The sequence below is a fragment of the Balearica regulorum genome, chromosome 2 (genome assembly GCF_011004875.1).
Source record: "Balearica regulorum gibbericeps isolate bBalReg1 chromosome 2, bBalReg1.pri, whole genome shotgun sequence".
NCBI lineage: Eukaryota > Metazoa > Chordata > Aves > Gruiformes > Gruidae > Balearica > Balearica regulorum.
This window is the reverse complement of record NC_046185.1, coordinates 152,405,806-152,425,487: the sequence shown is the minus strand read 5'-3', so window position 1 is coordinate 152,425,487 and position 19,682 is coordinate 152,405,806. Positions and strand designations below refer to the sequence as shown.

At 40.7% G+C, this 19,682-nt stretch overlaps 1 protein-coding gene across 4 annotated transcripts in view; it reads left to right on the top strand.

Moving 5' to 3' along the window:
• NRP1 (neuropilin 1) overlaps positions 1–19,682 on the top strand; it is a 114,512-nt gene that overhangs the window by 32,306 nt on the left and 62,524 nt on the right. For all 4 annotated transcript variants that reach the window (XM_075746525.1, XM_075746528.1, XM_075746526.1 and 1 more), the window contains exons 4-5: positions 14,424–14,605; positions 19,307–19,534. In XM_075746525.1, coding sequence (XP_075602640.1) covers positions 14,424–14,605; positions 19,307–19,534 — 410 coding nt within the window. The remainder of the gene's footprint in view (positions 1–14,423; positions 14,606–19,306; positions 19,535–19,682) is intronic.

The following is a 19,682-nucleotide window of genomic DNA, read 5'->3' as shown; positions in this document are numbered from 1 at the left end:
CAGAGCTGTCAACTAAATATATCTCTTTGCAAAAGACGTATTAAATCACAAAATTAATGACAGTGTCACTAGTGTTGTAGCCACCTCAGTTCATCCAATGCCTTCAAACTCTCTCAGGGAAATATCAATATCTGATTTTCCAAACTGAGAAACTGAGGCATGGGGAAGTTAGCTGGCACTTGGCTTCACTGGATAGCGATGGCACAGAAACGGAGCCTGTGCTTCCAGCCTTCCAGTCCAGTCTCTGCCCACTTTCTCCCATCATCTCCAATGTCCCCAAACGATCTAAGCCCAATGGTACTGAGGGCCATCTAGGCTCACATTTACTTGCATTTCAAGCATGAAATCTCAACTCTCTCTTTAATTTCCTGACTTTGTGGCCCTGTTAGCTACTGTGTGAGCAGTACTGACCTGTAATGGTATGGAAAGTTTACAGGTGACTTAACAGGCAACCCCTGGGCAGCATGGCAGTCCTGCCCGATTCCCTTCCAGCACTCCTGCCTTCCCGGGCAGTGGCTCTCACAAAAGCAGAACGACTCCCAGCTTCCAGCCGGCCACATGTTGGACATCTGTATCCGTGCTGCAGTCAAAGACGTGACTGCGGCATCCATAATGGTGACAAATCCTCACCCGGTTAGTGGCAAAGCTGTGGTGGCATAGGTTTTATTGTCCCTGGTGGGAACATTCAGCACTAAACAGAGTCTGTGACATTATTAGTACCTCAGCCAGTTAAATAAAGATAGTTCAGCCATGTCCCTGTGTTGTAATCACATCTCCAAATGCAAGAATAGCAGTTTTTGGTAGAGTTTATCACTGCTCTGAGCAGTGCCATTAACAAGCAATATTGTTATTTTCCCAGAGCATAATGCTGCATAGAAACCTTACTCAGGTTCTTTCCACATGATGGATCCTTTTGTTGCTGGCATGAGAGGTTCTTCTATGATCCTTCTCCCCATATGAAAAAAGTGACAATCCTTCATCAGTTCCTCTCTTATCCCTCTGATAGTTCTGAATGTTGTGAATTCCCATGGGGAATTTTCATGGGGAAGGGACAAAGGTTTGAAACATTTCTCAAAGTTGTCTGGCTGGTGCAGTTCCTACATTAGACGTGTGGCAATCATGCAAGGGCAGAGGACACTCCATGTATCTGTTTGAGGAGAAATGTGCAGTAATTGAGGAAAAGCTGAAATGCAGGCTGTTATATGCCAAATATGTGAAAATTCAGTTCACTGGAGCTGTTTCAGGAATCTGTTCATCTCAACATGTGTTGATACTGTGAGTCAGGCAGGATTTTGCCTCTCCAATACTCTGTTAGTCTCTTAACATCCCTTTGTTCAGAGAGAGAGAAAGAAGGACTGGCTTTACAGTGCCCGCGAGACCAAATTCTGGTTAGAGCTAACGAGGAATGTGTACGTTTAATTTGTTAAAGGGTTTTTCTACATGTTTCAGGAAAGAGAGGGGATTATTACCATTTCACCCCAGTAATAAAAACCAGGATCCTGTATCTTGGAAATGTTTACAATGTAACAAAATGAGGTTATGTTACATTGTAAAATTTTAAAGGGGACTGTGCACTGACACCTAGGCTCAATGGCATGAAACAGGTGAGCTCTTCAAACAGGAAGGGTTTGCATTTAGAAGTTAGGAAAATAATGTTTCAGTTTGAGAAAAACAAGTGCTTTTGACAAAAAGTTTGGGATTCCCCCAACGACCGATCCTCCCCCTGCCAGGTACCAACTGTTTTGTTCAGAGCAGGGGATGAACACAGCGCATGTATCACCTGGCTCAAAGCTGGGCGTGACGTTGGGTACCTTAGCACCGAGAGAACAAAACGGCAGGTTTCCCTTTCGTTAACATGCTACAAGGCGACAGTGTCTGGCCCTATTGCTGGCGGAGGGCCGACGGCTCCAGAAGTGTACCGTGCAACCTGCCGTGCGCCCCGGGAGCTGCACCACCTCCCACACAGCACGGGGAGGGTTTGCAACAGGAGGATGGAGACTACGCTGCCAAAAGGAGTCCCTGATTCCTTCTGTGCAGGCCAGGCATCTCTGTGAGCCAGCTCAGAGGGCTCGAAGCGAGGAAAGGGATGGGGCATTATCTCATTTCCTTCCCAGACTTCCTACTACTGTTTTGGGTAATTTATACCTTTAAGAATGCATAAGGCAAACAAACCTTGTTCTCCCTAGTGTGCGAAAGCCTGTCTTTTGCATTATTAAACCGCAAAGGAAAGCACGGCGTTATCTCGCTCAGATTCTCTGCACGTACGAGAGAATCCGGCCCAAATACATTTCACGGCTTGTCTGTCTGGGTTAGTGTGCTGCTTGCGGTGAGCGAAGGAGAGGAAAGAATCAATGCTTAATACCACAGAGTCTCATACAGATTGTTCCTGTACGTTTATCACTACTGAGTAGACAAACAAAAATAAAAGCACTAATAGATACCTGACTAGAAGTGTAAATGAAACAAAAGCCGTCAAATCGGGATTTTATCCATTTAATTGCAGAGTAGGTGTTTTCATCAGCCGTGTAATGGTTTATTGCCTTTCAAGGCTTATTTATTGTAATTGATTAATGAAGACTTAGAGCACCACTCTCTTATGGATAACAAAAGCAAAGAAGTTGCAACACCATTTATGTTTGCAATTCATTGAGTTACTACAGGTCCCCTTGATATATCGGGTAATACATTACTATAGCTCCGTGTCACACTGTCCATTTCCCTGAGTAGAAAGCAAGGACAGAAGCCTGCCCCATGAAATGCAGAAGACAAATCACATCATTATCCCATGCTTTTTTGGACCCAGTAACAGCCCTTTCCCGAAGACTATGTTTTTCTGGATTACAGCTGTCGAAGCAGCCAGGACAAGGGTGGGAGAGAGTGGTTCTAGAAGAACATTACTGCTGACACCTCAAAACCAGCAATTTATGTGTGCGTTAGTCCTGACTTAGGTTTCACACTGCCCTGATTCCAAAGGCAGGGGTCATCTCACAGCCATGTGGCTCCAAACAAGATTTAGCCTTCACTGAGTATAGGTCCAAATGCTCAGTAGATTTAAGAGAGTCTATCTCAAGATGTTGCATTGATGAGGGAGGAAAAGGAAGTGGAAAGAAGATAAACTCGGTCCCATCTAATGAATACTTCCTTGACATTTGTGCAGCTCCTGCTGGGGATTTGAGCTGGCATGTATGTATGCTGTATGGTCCCAATTACTGAAGCCCACGAGCTGTGTATGTGTGTGTATGCTCATTGCTCTGCTTGCTTTCACAAGTAAGTATTTAGTACCAGAAGAAAACTATACAAAATTCTCTAGCAGACACTTGTGAATTCTGGCAGGTTTTCAACTTAGTTTTCCATTTTAAAATAGTGTAGGCCGATGCACCTCTGATGCAGCTCCAGTAAACTCTGTAAATTTGTACCAGGGATGATGCTGATCTGCTGTGCACATTTTCCTTCCTGTAAGTCATTATCACATGCTTCTCTTTCTAAGAAAGACATTTTTATGAGAGGTGGATCACTGGGGTGGGTTTTTTTGTATGCCTGGTTTGCCCCATGCTCCCGCTGTAACAATGCAGTTTCACTAGGCGCTGGGTCATATGGCTGACCTCAGCTAACAAGCTGTTCCTGTTTTTAGGCTACTGGGAATGTTTATTGGCAACTGTTTTCCTCCATTCTAAACACATAGTTATTTCTCAAGACCCATATAAATCGTAAGGGCACAAAACTCATAAAAAATGTGACATTCTCTCTGATACGGGATACAAATGAACTAACTTCAGGCTTAGCAGCTTTAAACATCTATGGTATATTTTATCATAATATAAATACATTCATTGAAGTTATATATACTTTTTAGTTCAATGATACACACAATAAAATGGTAATAAAATTGCTCAATGGGACGAACTTTTATATACTGATGTTTCAAATTGGTACAGTTTAACTGTGAGCTCTATTGCAAAAATGTACTGTAACTCTGTATGAAACTGAGTTGAAGAGAAATAGCGATCTGTTTGCAATAAATGTTAAGTATTCGTGTACTTTATAAGAAAATGATGCTGAGGATGCTATTGAATTTACTAATGTAGATTACAAGAGCAGAAACTCATGGAGAGGTCTGTACTAACATGTTGTATTGACACACACACTAGTGTGTGCAAAACCCAACACCTGTAAGGAAACACACTAAGTCATCAATAGGAGTATTATTCATAATGTCTGGACTGAAATTGGACAGCAAATTAATGGAAAAGGGTTGGTAGCAATTACTATAGTTAAATTTGCACAGAGGTTTCCGCTCTGCTTCCCTGTTCTCATTTGCTTTTGTTGTTTTGAAATGCACATCTTCCAGCCTGAAAATTTCCCAGGCTGATCCCCTGCTTGAGAATGAACTTTGGAAAGAGACGGCTAAAATTATTCAGATCTGTTTTTGTACAAAGAATATAAAAATATAGTCACAGAAACACACACACACACGTGCATACACGTCCCCATTGCAAAACAGAAGAAAAGGAACCGTGAGACTTTTTCAGGCAGCTCTTCAGCCGTACTTACTAAGCTCAGAGGCTGAAATTTGAAAGCACCATCCATGAGTAAATGTTCCTTGCACTGCTCTTGTGAAATATCATTTAGATTTCACAAAGCCAGGACTTCTTTAAAGTTGCCGGCTATGCGTATTACTCATGCTGCTTAAGGGTTGTTTGTTAAAATGGCAATGTACACAACCAAATGATTTTGTGCTGAGATAACGGCCCGACAGGAAACATGCAAACCTTGGAAAGGGGTTGATCTCTGAACGACGAATGCTTTTTATTCAGTTTTGTGCGCGTCCTGTGCCAGAGAGCATTCCTAGATCCCATGGCCAGGCACTTTGTCTTTCCAAGTTTGTATTACATGAAAGAAGGAGAGATGGTTTTCATCTTTAAGTGTTACAACAGACTGCCAAAGGTCTTCTCAGTGTTATGAGAATATTTAGCTACTAATGCCACACATTTCACATGCTTTGGGACTCCATTTTCAATCCAGAAAAGCCTTGAAAGTTTTGACCTCCTTTATGTAATTCAAACTCTTTTTTCCTTGGTGATAGCTTAAGAGAGTCTGCCCGCCACCTCCTCCCTTAAAAACCCTTAGGAAAAGCTGCACTACGTGTACATGATTAAACACTGACAAGTCAAAAGTTTCAACAACAGAGCTGTATTTTTTCTGGTAACTCCACTCGTTTGTACCTATGCCTAGTTGTGTGGCTATATACAGGTTTTAGACACAGTCTCGGCAAAAATCAATCGACTCATTTACATGTGTCACACTTTCAGGCAAAGACGACCCATAGCAATACATTTATATCAATACAGACGGGGTATGTGAAGACACTAATCTCACAGTGGATTTTTCACTTGGCCAACAGTCTGCCCAAAGGGAATGTGGTGCAGAAATCAGAACAAAGGGTACAACACTGAGAAATATTGAGTTCCAAGTGCTTAACGCTGCATCCTTAATACTCTCTTAATATAGTTCCTAACTGGAAATAAATGAAAATACCCATCATTTTACTGTGTTTACAGAGCTTCAGGACATGGTTGCTATGGAAGAAAATTGCCATAACTTGTGTTCTAAAGCTGATACGTATTTCTGCAATTTCCTTTCTCCTTTAGTCTCTTTTAGTTTCATTAATTATGGGTGTTGCTCAGAGAGGTTGTAGACAGCCCACAAGGGACAAATATTTGAGTTTCAAAAGCATGGAACTTATTTTATGTTTTGAACTTTCACAGTTTCTGTGAAAAGCTAACATCTACCTAATACTTTTAAAAGTCAAGTTCCTAAGGTTATGATTAATATACCACATAGATCCCAATAGGATAATTACAAATTAATCAGCAGTTCAAAACTCCCAAATGGAGTACTATAAGGTTGCCATCACTTTAAAGCATTCCTTTTCTATTTTCATGGAAAGAAAAAGAAATTACAAATGATTCTGATCTACGTTTGATACAACTTTTTCTCTGTTCTTTAGGCATTCAAGGAAGAAAACCTGAAGCTTCTATAACTTACCAATTAAGCAGGCTTTTTAGTGAATTCAGCAGTACATGCTAACAGCACTAATCAACCACAAATCATTATACTAGTTAGGCACATGAAAACAATGTTTAATGGATATAGAGGTGTACAGATAGTGCTTGACTCCTTGCAGCAGTGTGAGTGTGTATATACATGAGTCTCTGTATGCAAGTAATTTAGTCTAGTTCTCCTACAGAAAGCACACAAATGTATTTGTGAGGCTGCGCGAGACTTTGCAGACCCTTCTTCCACTCATTCTATGGCTTAAGAAAACTTCCAAGTTTTCAGCCTCAGTTAAGAAGCTTTATTTGAAACCCATAGAAGCCGTTAGGAATCTTTCCATTATTTCAGGAGTAGCTAGACTGGGGTCTTATATTTAAAACACGGTATCTGGCTATCTAGGCTTTGTTCCTTGCTGTTTGCAAAATTTCTGGGAGACTGTTGGCACTCAGTCTCTCTCTTCTGTCTCCACATATGTAAAATGAGAATGACAACTTTACCTCAGAGGAATGTTGCAAAGCTTCATTTATAAACAGATTGGCATACTTGGATGAAGTTGCCTAACTAACGAGAAGTTTTCTGATTGATGGGCGTCTCTTGGGAGGTCATAAAAACAAAAACAAAACTGTATAATTGGGGTTTGGGAAATATTTCTTTTTTGGCTTGCAAGAACCTACTCTTATGCAAGATGATTGCTTGTGCCATCTTTTTTTCTCTCTCTTATCACCTACAATATCTTTCCATATCGAACCATGTCAAATTAGTGGCTAAGTACCAAACTAAGCCAAGGCACAACCCTCATACCTGAAACGTCCGTATGAAAGAATGTAAAGCTTAAGATATAGTGAGTAACAAGAAAATTACTTTTTACATTTTTTTTCCAGTTTCTTAAGCCCTTAGCTGGCTCAATGTAGATAAAGTAACTATGAAACAACCAGTAAAAATTAGACTGCATTTTACATTGTGAAGAACACCGGAAAGTTGGCAAGAGTTAAGATTTTGCAGTGAAATAGGGAGGTGAACAAGTTGTAAATGACTCTAATATCTTCCAGATGGCATATTTTACTTGGGAACTGATTTTAGAGTAATTAGAGGCATGTGAATTTCCTATAAATACTAAACTTCACCAGTTTGACACTAGAAAGCTCCTTAGTCTCTGAAGTCTTTAAACTGCTAAGTGTTTCTTTTTCCACCACTTAAAGTGGAAGTCATGGATTTGTAAATTTGTCTTATTTGACAGACAGAAACCTTTTCCATGAAAAGATAGCATTTTGCTATGCCAGAAAGTTATGAACTGAAGTTCCTCACTGAAGAGGTTTAAAATTGAATGTTTCTTCCCAGAAGAGGTTTTCATTTTTATATACTGGGATCATTATATTATAATTTATTACAGTATATGGCAAGCAGTGAAATCAGTGGAGTTTGCCCTAACTCCAAGATCAAATCTTTTCATTGGTAAAATGCTTTTTGCAGATAGATATGCTGAAGACCTTAGCAGACGAATTTTGCTTTTACATCCCCTAGGACATTGCAATGCTAATATGGCAAAACCTGGTCCACAGCCTCTGATTCTTCTTCATTTTCTACATGACATTGTTACATTCATTCCCAGAGTGAATCCTGGAGTTCGCATTTCTGTTGGAAGAATTTTCCAGGTTTTATTTGGTGTTGATAGAATAGAACTAAGTAAATACAAGGTAAAATATTCTGTCACCACTTGCACCCTCTTTAGCCATATATCAATGTAAACTGGCTTAGATCCATTGACATAAAGGGGCTAATCTCATTTGCAGCAGCTAAATATCTGTCTACTGTTCTCAGTGGAGCTGTATAGATAAAAGTGCAGATATAATCTTGCTTATTTAGTTCAGATCTCCAGTTCTGCCAGTTCCAGGTATTCAAAAGGCATGAGCCAAACAACGAGAAACATGTGATAAGATGAGGGATGATCAGATTTTAAAATAGTAATGATTATTTTTATTACTTCTGGGTTTTGAACTTTCATTGCTTAAGGTATGCTCTATTTCAAATTCCTCTGTTCTGCAGAGAATTAAAAGCTTAGTTTTAAAATGAAAGGGAAAATCCCAAAGCATAAGATGATTCCAAAAACCAGTGTAATAACAAAACTGTTGCTAACATGCATCACAATCAAACCGTTACAGTGGGTAACTGTAGATCTTCATTGATGTCTTTGTTACATCTTTTCTCTTTTTCACTACAGCATTGCCTTTTACTAAAATAGACCCTCACTAGTTCATTCTTAATGGAGACCCAATGTCAGCTAATGGCATTAGTAAATTACTGAACAGTGGCCAAATCCCAATGGCCTTATTCCCAGAAATCTCTTAGGTTGACAGGACCTTTGTATGAGTAACTTCAGTGAATTTTGGCCCTGGGTGAAGACCATAAAAACACTAGCTCACAAAAGACCAGCAGAAACAAAGGCCCCCCAACCTGACGGAGATTTCAGTAAATTACAAATTGTTAATCTATTGCAAATTGTGTAGTTAAATATCCAGCACTTTAGAAAACTGTGGGATTCAGATGATATGTTGTCTCCCTTAAGAGGCTTCATTCGCACCATGAATCCAGTACAAGCAAAACCAGTTTAAAAGCCTCCTGCCACGGGCACTCGCTCCCGCCTCCCCCTTTCTTACCAAGTTTGCACTGCCTGACTGGTGCCGATTCAGCTGTATGCGTGTCCGCACACACAGAAATGATCTGTTGGGCTTTGTAATACATTTGGGAAAGAAAGAAGGAGGGAAAGGGAGGGAGGGAGGGAGGGAGGGAAGAAGGAAGGGAGGGAGGGAGGAAGGGAGGGAGGGAGGGAGGGAGGGAGGAAGGAAGGAAGGAAGGAAGGAAGGAAGGAAGGAAGGAAGGAAGGAAGGAAGGAAGGAAGGAAGGAAGGAAGGAAGGAAGGAGGTCACTTCACTCATCAAAGACACATCCACACCAACAGTTGAGTTGAGTTGGTGGGAAGGAGAAAGACTTCTCTGTTGGGAAGACTGTGGTGTGTGATGGGAACGAGCAGGCAGGCAGGAATGCACCATTCAGGACCCCATGGCACCAGACACACTGGGAAGGGGTTAAAAAAAAAAAAAAAACCTGCTGTTCCCTACAGTTCCCATGCATCCCAACGCCCAATGCTCCGGGAGTACCTGTGCCCTGCTTAGGCCTGGTGTCTGACTGCAGACACAGCAGTCACCCAGGATGCTTCAAGGGCCACGTGCTTTCAACTCCATCAAGGTGTGTGTTGAGGCCCATGCATGAGAGTTATATCTCCTCCGTGCAGATGCCTGCTCTGAGCTGCCCGGGGAGGCTGACTTGTCTTCAGAAGGAGGTGGCACCCTCCACCACCCATTAGACAGGTCACCTTGCTGGGGTGGGGCACAGGAGGTCCCAGAGAGCAGTCAGGCTGCACAGAGGCTGGGATGGAGAGCATCCCGACAGACACCGAGGTTACAGGCAGAACACCAGCTCATTTGGGGCTGTGCTTAATTTTTTATTTTTAACAGCATGTACTTCTTTTTCTTGTTGCTAATAAACTGGGATCAAGGTTGGTGTCCCTCGAGAGCCTGCAGTTCTTAAGCTTTTAGCTCTGGGATACAGATTGCCTTGTGCCACAAGCATTGCAGTAAATCCCACACCACTAACCCTCAGTTACTAATGGGGCACAAATCCATAGTGCAGAACAACTCAAAACTCTTTATTTAGATTTCCTCTTGCAATGCCTTCTGTTCAGCTAAAATGGAGCCTTGCTAGGAATAATAATAAAAAATCTTTATAAAATAAAGGCAAAAGATAGATACATACTAAGAAGCAAATTCTCAGAAACACCATCTGACCATGGTGGATCATTCATGTTAGGGAGAGATTTAGCAGCTTGGTGGTAGTGGAATCAGAGTGATAAAAGAAAAGAGAAGTGGAAAATATTTTCATTCCAACAGGTGAATAACCAAAGTACTCATAACCACCCTATAGATGCATATCATAGTAGGCTGGAGAAAAATATGGCATATTCAGATGTAAATTATAGTTGTATGTGCTTCACTGATCATTTCATAAGGTAAAATGGCAGATATTTAGATTTCAGCTGAGTTCTGCATATGCCTTGGGAAGGAATTTTTTTAGGCAAAAGGCATAAGATCTCACTGCCCTAATAACAGGAAAATGTGTAGAAGCGGAGCGTAGCTTGGCAGAGTGGCTGGCTTTGGCAGCAGGCAGAGCTTTCCAGCACTTTCACTTCACTTTCTGCAGTACAAGGTGCTATGGTGCACTTCAGGGGTCTCCAGCACGTTCAGAACTGAAACCAGACGCAAGCACTGTTATCACCTACTAGAGACTGGAAATAGAAAAATCACCAAAATTTGTATTCTGCAGCTGTTGATGTTTTTCATTGCCCAGTGCTCATTTTATAGGTATTGCTTGGCCTTTTCCTCAAACCCATAACTTAAACTTTCCAAAAAAAGAGCAAGTTTTTTGCAATTCCTTCAAGAATTTGTAGAGGAATTCTAGATTCCTTCATGTTTCCAATGGGAATCTGTCCCACACATTGTTTTACTGAACCATAAAATCAGGACCGTCTAGCAATAGCATGTTCAGGCACCGGCTGGGAGGAGCAGGGGGAGTGTGTGAGCTCTGCAGTGCGTTCCAGCACGCTCCCGCCCGAGAGCAACACACGGTCCTTGCACACCACAGAGAGTGCAAACAGAAAGCAAACAAAAATGGGATATCCTGAAAGATCCAGACAAGCAAAAAGGGAATGCTTTTTGCATCATGGCATAGTGGCTCCATGAACACATCCACTGATTACCCCCCTCTTCTGGGCAGGCATCTCCAATTTTGGCACATGAACTCGTGCTCTAGTCTTTGACCTGAAACTACACACAATGGTTAGCACCGTGTTTATATTTACATCTCTGTGCCATAAACCCTAAAGGACTATAACATTACAAGAAATATTTGCCACACCATTGGCAGCAGTAACTGAGCGAAGAATTGCCAAGTGGGAAATCCAAATTTGCAAACTCAGTATTCTGGGCTGCGCGCCAAGACTGGTCGCTGTGGAGGTGACACATCCAGTCTCCTCACAGGGATGCCAATGTGCCAACTGCATCCCTGGCACAGCATCTTCTCCTGACAAACTTATGGAGAAGAACTGCTACCAAGTCCAGAGGGAGATGCAAGCTGCTTTCTGAGCTTCCTTGGCAGCAACCCCACTTTCAAGTTGTGACTGTACTTTCTCCTATTTACAAGAACAGTTGTTTGTGATACACAGTGGTCTCTGGTAGGATTTTGAAAAGTGCAAAAATGACAGCAGGACATTGATTCCACGTATAAACTAGTAAAATCCAGATTAATTTAATTTCCATAAGAACAAAAATAATATAAATACTCAAATACAGCAGCCCAGATATCAGATGTTGCCGCCAGTGTGGGAGAATCCAAATCCATTTTTTAGCTGCCAAGTGAAAGACATGAACCTTAGAATACGAAGCTTGTAGGGCTGATCTCTAAAGTTTCCCCTTTTCAAATTGTACTTCGTACCTATTGTGTTACAGCTAAACTTCCTTTCTCTCTGTCAGTAATTTTTCAAAGCAAAAGAAAAAAACTGAAATATCCTCCAGTCTTCCACAGGGCTACATGACCTATAACTTGCAAAATGCATTAGAAGACAGCCTTTTAGTAACCAAATTGTGTCATTTACAATTGCACAGCAGCCAGAAAGAGCACCATAAATTACAATTCTGTCACTATACGGGACAATGGAAAGGTGTGGGCAGGCTATCGCTATAAAGGAGAAAACCTAGGAGAATGATAGAATTTAATTTGAATATTTTTTTTTGCCAAATTTGCTTCATATAATAGCAAAATTGGTACCTACAGGTTAATTTTTTTTTTGGCTATATACAAAAGACTGAGTAAGACTATAGAAGATTGTTTGGTTTTAAGGTGTAGCAGAATAAAAATACTGAATTCAAACCTTTAGGGTTTTGGAGGGTTTTTTTCTTTATGCATGAATTAAAGAAAGTATGTAAAAAATTTAATTAAAATTTTTCAAATCATTTCATAATTCAGAAATAGGGTTCTTCTTGGTATTCATTTGAAAAATTATCTACTGTTGAGGTTTGAGCAATGCACAGTGCCTGGGAAACTGGTGAAATAATGTCATCATGGAGAGAAGAGCAAAGACTGTCACTCAGATGCTGTGGTTTTATGTGGTTACTCTTTCTCTTTAATGAGCAGTTAATTATTTGGAGAAAGGTTGTCTTGTTACAAATTCTCAACATTAATTTTTTCCCTAAAGTATAAAATCTAGCAGCCTGCATTCCTGAGTACTTCCAATAGGTTTTGCAGGGAACCTAGAGCTGGTATTCTTAAGAATATTTCTAAAGGGGAAAAAAAACCCCAAAACCAAACCAACAAAGAAAAACAATTCTGAGGTCTTTTTACAACTCTCCTCCCAAATTTCAAATTCTTTTATGCATATATCATAAAGAAATTATAGAAAGAGGAGAAGTCTAATTTAAAAAGAATGCAGGCTACTTAAAGTATCTGTAAAATTATCTCAGAAATGAACATTTCCACTTTGTATTTCCACCAATCCAAAATGGGACAGTGAAGCTAACTAGCTGAGCAATTGCTACTAGAAAAATCAAATACATAAGAGGAAATGCAGTTAACACAATATTTCACATATGTTAATGCTTACAGTTCCATCAGTGTCAGCTTTATTTTCTACTTGATATACACCAAAGCTGGCACACAATTTTAACTGATGAGGTAATGTCATTTTCAATTTAAGGAGCCTGAAGCTGTCCACTTTAACTAGTGATATCATCTTTGCAGTTGTCTCACGGGGCTTCATGTAAACATAAGTAATGTGCCCTGGACGGTTTGGAGCAGAGTTGTTAAAAATGACATTGGTCACCATGAAGACATTTTTTTTCCTTTGATCTCTTTAAAAATGTCAGACACACTTTATTGTCCTGTCATTTTTAGCTCTTCCTTGTATATTAATACGCTCGGAACATTTCAGTGAACATAACAGTAGAATAAAGGTCTAAACAAATTAATGGCAGCATTTTAATGTCAGTCATAGTAGGATAATGAAAAGTAAATGAGATTGTCTGGCTAACAGCAACTTGTTAAATAAAGCGGCGGCACGGCTGAGACACAAAGAGGCAGGGGCAGAGAAAAGCCTTTCACCGCCGTCCGAAAGAAGCCCGGAGCACAGCCCAGGCTCCAAATGCCACCACCTTTTAGGAAAAGATTAAACTGATTCTACAAATTGTGTCTGCTCCTCCTTCCCGTCCGGGGTCGAGTGAAATCATCTGCTAATAAAACTTAAAACCAGACCCGTCTCCACACCTGCAGCCTCTGCCTCTGCGTGACTTTTAATCTCATTTGTATTCTCTCGGCTGGCTCAGTGCACCAAGCTGCCGGGCTCTCCTCAGCCCCCTGAAACCAAACCCGTCAGACCGGGCGCTACGTATCGGCATCTCTGGTGAAGGGGCTGAGGAACCCGGCGTGACTGCTGCTCCCGGGCAAACTTTTACCACCAATCTTTATTGCATACTATATACCTTCTCTTATCAAGTCCTCAGGAATCAAGCAAGTAACTAGGGGAGGATTTAGCCCAGCCTGTTCAGTAATCACACGCTGTACGAGTATGAATATTATAACGTGCCCTTCTTGATTCAAATACCTAAGCAAAGACGATTTGTAATGAAACAAGTTTTGTCTGAGAAAAGCCAAGTGCCGTGACTGATGTGTGGATTTTGTGATTTGCTCCAAATTATTTGTCCAGCTAACAAGGAAAATAACAGATTTTTCTACCGCTGATCTGAAACATGGTGGAGTTTTGAGCAAAATCTAATGTTTAGGGATTTATTTATTATTCTGTGGACATATGTTTGGAGGACAGCATATTGAAATCAAAGTATTGTTCATAAAGAGCTCCAGCCAAAAAGACATTTTTGAATTCATAACAGAACTTCACAGTTTGAAAAGAATGCTATGCATTATGTATTGATAACAACACTACACAGACAAAGGAACACAATTTAATAATACAGAATTGTGCTCATGAGATTTCCTTTTTTTTTTGTTAATTGGTTACTTTAGCTGACATTGTCTGCAAGCATAATGGACACCATTCTTCCTAATAGTTCCATGTTGCCAGATGATGTCTACAGACATAATGTAGTCCATTTTAATTATTTCATTTTGCTTACATCTTTCAGCATAATGCATTTTCCAAGCAAGCTAGCATTTTTCTTGATTATCTATGTTGTGTTATGGTTTCTAAATTAATTAGGTTTCCTTCTTTCCTGGAAGTTAAAAGTTTCTTCCTTCCATTTATCTACCAGGTATGATTATGTTGAAGTGATTGATGGAGATAATGCTGAAGGACGCTTATGGGGAAAGTATTGTGGAAAAATTGCTCCCCCTCCTTTAGTGTCTTCAGGACCATATCTTTTTATTAAATTTGTTTCCGACTATGAGACACACGGAGCAGGATTTTCTATCCGTTACGAAGTTTTCAAAAGAGGTGAGAAACAATTCATTGTTATATAGCTCATAACCTGTGATTTTTGCTTTCATCAAAAAATGCACCATAATTCTTTGGGATGTGGGGAATACAAGAAAATGCTTGAAAGATAAAACTGAATTACCCTTGTCGTTCCAAGGTGGGGCATGTATTCCATGGGTGTAAATCATTATGAATCCAATGGGTCAGCTGCATCTGAGGGTTGACTCCTCTGGGTGTAATGTGATAGTCTTCATCAGCTGTTTGGTTCAACCTTTTTAAAACCATTAGCTTGCTTTCTTCTTTTCTTCTTCTTTTTTTTTGGGGGTGGGGGGTGGGGGAGGTGATAATAATTGCTGTATGATTTACAATGTGACTGCCTTAACAGCACTGTAATCTTCTGAGTCCCTGACTTATTTTGGTTAGTGTTTTGCTCTGCATTCCCAAGAGACGGCTGTGGGCTTGGAAAGGACCAGAATACACATGGGCAGCAGATGATGTTGCTGTTGCTTTCACAAATTGTGTTTGGGAGGTAAAGGAGAGGAGAAGCTCACACTGTTCACAGGCATGACCTGCTGGATGCTTGTGCCAGGAGTTCAGTGCTGGTGAGCACAGATAGCTGTATGGGGCACAGAGAAAGCCTACAGAAACAAACAGTCCAGGATTAACCAGACCTATAGACAGTCCCTCTTTGATAACTCTCTGAGTCAATAGCTAGAAGGGGGTTAAGATCTTTTTATTTTGGCATACACCTTCCCTATAGCTGGATGAATTCACATGTTCAATGCCTGGAGAACAGAGGGCCAAAACTCATAATATACAGAAACACAATAAGCTTAGCTTTATAGAAAAAAACACTGACTTCAACATCAATGTTTAGGGTCATATTCACAAAAGCAGCTCAAGACTCTGACTTTCCAGTCCACACCACTCCTAGACAGTGCCCCATTTTCAGAACCAGTTCAAGTCCCTTTTACGCACCTAAACCAGAGCCAGATTTTCAGCTGTGTTCAGTACACGCGCTTGGTGGCAGCTGTACTGTTAATGAGGAGAAGCACAGTAGTGAAGTCTCTTTTCTATTGCATGCTATTGCTGCTCTGCACAGTGCTAATTGGGGCCACAGACCTCTTGTTCACCATCTTCTCTGTCTGTAAATCCACTCTTGGCTCCCAGAAATTCTTGCGGTGACCTTTGGGGTCACATTTTTTGAAAGAACTCAGCATCCAAATGACACCAAGCTTTCCTGAAAAAATATCTCTATTTATTTTGGTGTCTTTAGGAGGCTAAACTCTTGAAACTGTGTCCTGAAGTTTCTCAGTGCTTATATATACAGTACCATCTTTCGTAAAGAACAAGGCTGAAACACAAGAACAAGTGAAAGAATGACGTGTAAAACAAGCTATTTTGGCAACTTAGCGTTTTCAAGTTTAAAAAAAAAAAAAAAGCTTTTATTTATTTCCTAATAGTGTAGTGGCAACTCAGAGCTCTGACAGGAATGTTGTGTTTATTTCCTTGTGTGGTCATTTACATCTCTCAGTGATACACATTAACCACGTTAAGATGGCATTATGAATGTGATTTTATACACACAGAAGTCAGGAAACTCAAAATTATGGCTCCCAGAGCAACTTTAACTCTAGTTCATTCCACATAAACTGTATATTAAGGCAGGAAAGTTATCACCAGGTACAGTGTTAGAAATGCTGTGTGTACACAAAGGATACAAGTTATAGTTGCTGTGGGAACACAGCCATTTTTAACTTTTGAGTTAATGCATATATGCTATTCCAAATTTACATTTTAATTTCTGTACTGAATAAAGCTGACCAGTTTACCCTGTTACGCAAGTGAAGTTCAGTTGCTCATACCAGACCAATATGCTTCATTTTAGCATATTCACAACTTAACTCATCATTTCCCAGGTATGAGAAGTGTTAAAATGATCCCAAGCCCAAGGTCCTGTGATTGTGAGCTGAAGGCTGAGCTGCATTCCAGCACACAGTATATTTTTGCCCATTATTCCTGTGAAAGCACCTTTAGTTTTTGAAAAGAAAAAATGCATTATGCTACCTGTGTCCTAAGCTGAATGCTTAATCTGATGCTTAAAATGCCATACGCCATGGAAATTGTAAGGAAAGACCAGCACGTATAATGACCATGATAAATGTAGTATGGGCTTTGAGAGTAGGAGCTGCTTTTACTTCTCAACCAGCTCCTTAACCAGAAAGACACAGAAGAAGTTGAATTCCAGACTAAAACATGAAACCTGTATTGCCCAACATTTAGCCCATCTGAAATGCTCATCATTTTGTCTCCATCAGCCAGCTTATCTTAGGATGGATAAGTAGCCTGTTCGCCAGAAGAGGACCTACACAGTTCACATTCAATATTCCTAACTTCAGTTGACTAAATTTATGGTGTAAACTGAAAGAAAAGACAAAGTCAGTCAAGAAGGCAAATGATTTTCTGGCTCAGTGACATCTATAAAAAGCAAGTGAAGTTATCTCCAATGTCATCTCTTTCTCTTTTTTGCTTGCTCTTTTGCCTCCTCTCTCTCTTTCCTTCAGCTTCTCTCTCTTCCTTTATTTCATACACGCACACACACATACGTAGCTTCTCCACCTCAGAAGTATCTATTCTGTCCGGTCTCTGCTAGAACCTTTTCTGCCAGTTTTCTGTGAACATCACCCCATGAAGTTCCTTGTAGCCTTGGTGTTGATTTAATTCCTGGAGTTCCTTCACAGTGTCAATAAAGGGTCAAAATCTGTGGAGGGCATTTTAGTGAGGCAGCTCTTCTGAAAACAGTTTTTGTTTCTTGCACCAGATTGGCTTGAACATGTTTAAAATAAAGCAAGCTGGTATTGAGATACCATGTGTGAGTGTAAGGAGCCTGACGATTGTGCACTCGCAGAGCCAGGATCTGGCTGTATTTAATAAAGCAATAATGACTCTGGCTTACATTTTATATTGCGTCTTTTATTGGATTCCAAGAGGAGTACAGAGCACTTTATGCTATGAATGGCATAGCAAAGCTATTTTATCCTGAAACAGCAGCTACTGGTGGGAGTGAGGAGCAACAACCAGAATATAACTCTCCCATACATGACAAGGAGACAAGGGAATGACAGGGAGAGGAGAGAAATACCCAACTAATGTGTAAGGGGGCGATTTAATTATAGGCAAAATGTCATTTCCCAAATTGGAATGGGTCAGGTTACATGAGCATTAATATCTACATCTTCCAAAATATGCCATGAAGTGCTCTGAATATTGATGTGATAGCTCAAGCATTTCCTATCAGTGCCTGTTGAAGGACAAAAATACCTGAACTGACTAAATTCATTCAGACCTCTCTCTTGCATGCTGAATTTAGCTGGGAGGTGGCCAAATCTGTGGGGGGTAATATGTTTGGCACATTCACAAGAAAACATTTTCTATGGTGAAATAAGAGTATTCATATATGCAACAAGCCAGACTGTTTTCCTTCAATGATTTGTGTTAAGCATTGGAAATCCTCTAAGGCTCCTGACTCCGCTCCCGAGGGATGCTGGGCATCATCCTCGCACACACTCATCCTCCAGCACAACCTGTTGCAACCAAACTCTGTCGCTTGTGTCCTGCCTATGCTCCATGTCCGAAGACCTTTACCTGAGTCATCCTACCCAAACTCCCCAGGTCAGCTGCTATCCACCAATGCCCCAAATCCCATATATCACTTTCCATTAAATTGGGAGTGTCAAAAATCAGAGAGAGAGGGGTACCTATGCTGACCTTGTGGGAGGATGTGTGGGCAGTGCCTGTGGCTGGCTCTGAGCACACCTGCAGATGTGGGATCCACGGAGAGGATTCCTGAGGGACCCAAATAAAGGAGAAATGCGATCTGTCAACAAGAGAGGGACTTGTTTTGTATTCACAAAGGCAAATCCACTGATCTGGCCTTTTATACCCTTACATCTTTACTGGCACTTCCCTGCTCCACCATGAGCAGTGTTTGGAGCATCCCATTATGCCATGGTGGGGACATCAGGGAAAGCTGGTGTGTCAACATTGACATTAGGTGACTTCTAGCAACACTGCCTGTAATCACACAGTTTATCATGCCTGCACTAACAGCCACATTTTACTGGTGCACCTGTGTCAACACCACTCAGAATGAGTCACTCACCCTTGGTACATGTACGAATTACCTTTCACATTTAGTTTGTCAAGGAGGCATAGGTCACATCTGGCAGAGTTACTGAGTCAGTGCTCCAGGAATCTGAAACCACTACTCCCTCTACTGAATTCACTCACCCGCTTTCGTAAAAAATTCTATTTCACCAATAAAAGCCTGTCAGCTGTAAGATTTAAAGATTTGAGCTTGAAGGGGCTATAATTATTTCTCTAGGGCTCTGTCGAGATTTCTGCAGCTTACACTTTCATTGTTCCCACATGACTTTGTATTTGTCATAATTTTTTCTAGAGCTGGTACAAGTTTTCATATTGTTCCATACAAATTGAAAATTGGAGATCAGACAGTATATGCGAATTGAGCTTTAAAACCTGACTATCAATAATAGGAACAAGCTGGCTGAATGATTAATAGAGCGATTAAAATGAGGTGTTTCATTGAAAAGCCACCTTTGCTGCAGGAGAGACAATACGACCTAATTTGTTTTCCAGCTAACTACTTTGCTTAGTAGCATAGTGTTAACTCCGGTGATTTTTCTCTTTCTCTTACAGGACCTGAGTGTTCCAGAAACTTTACTTCGTCAAGTGGAGTGATAAAGTCCCCTGGATTCCCTGAAAAATATCCCAATAGCCTTGAATGCACTTATATTATCTTCGCACCAAAGATGTCAGAGATTATACTGGAATTTGAAAGCTTTGAGCTAGAACCTGATTCAAATACTCCAGGGGGAGCATTCTGTCGCTATGACCGATTGGAAATATGGGATGGATTCCCTGATGGTAAGAGAAAAATGGACTGTGATATGCATAACCATTACTCTGAAGAGGGCTGCAAAAGGCATATTCTCATTTTTTTAAATGTCACGGTAGAGAGGTCCTTGCTTGATTTATGTGAAACTAGTTGAATTAGAGAGAAATGGGGGAAATG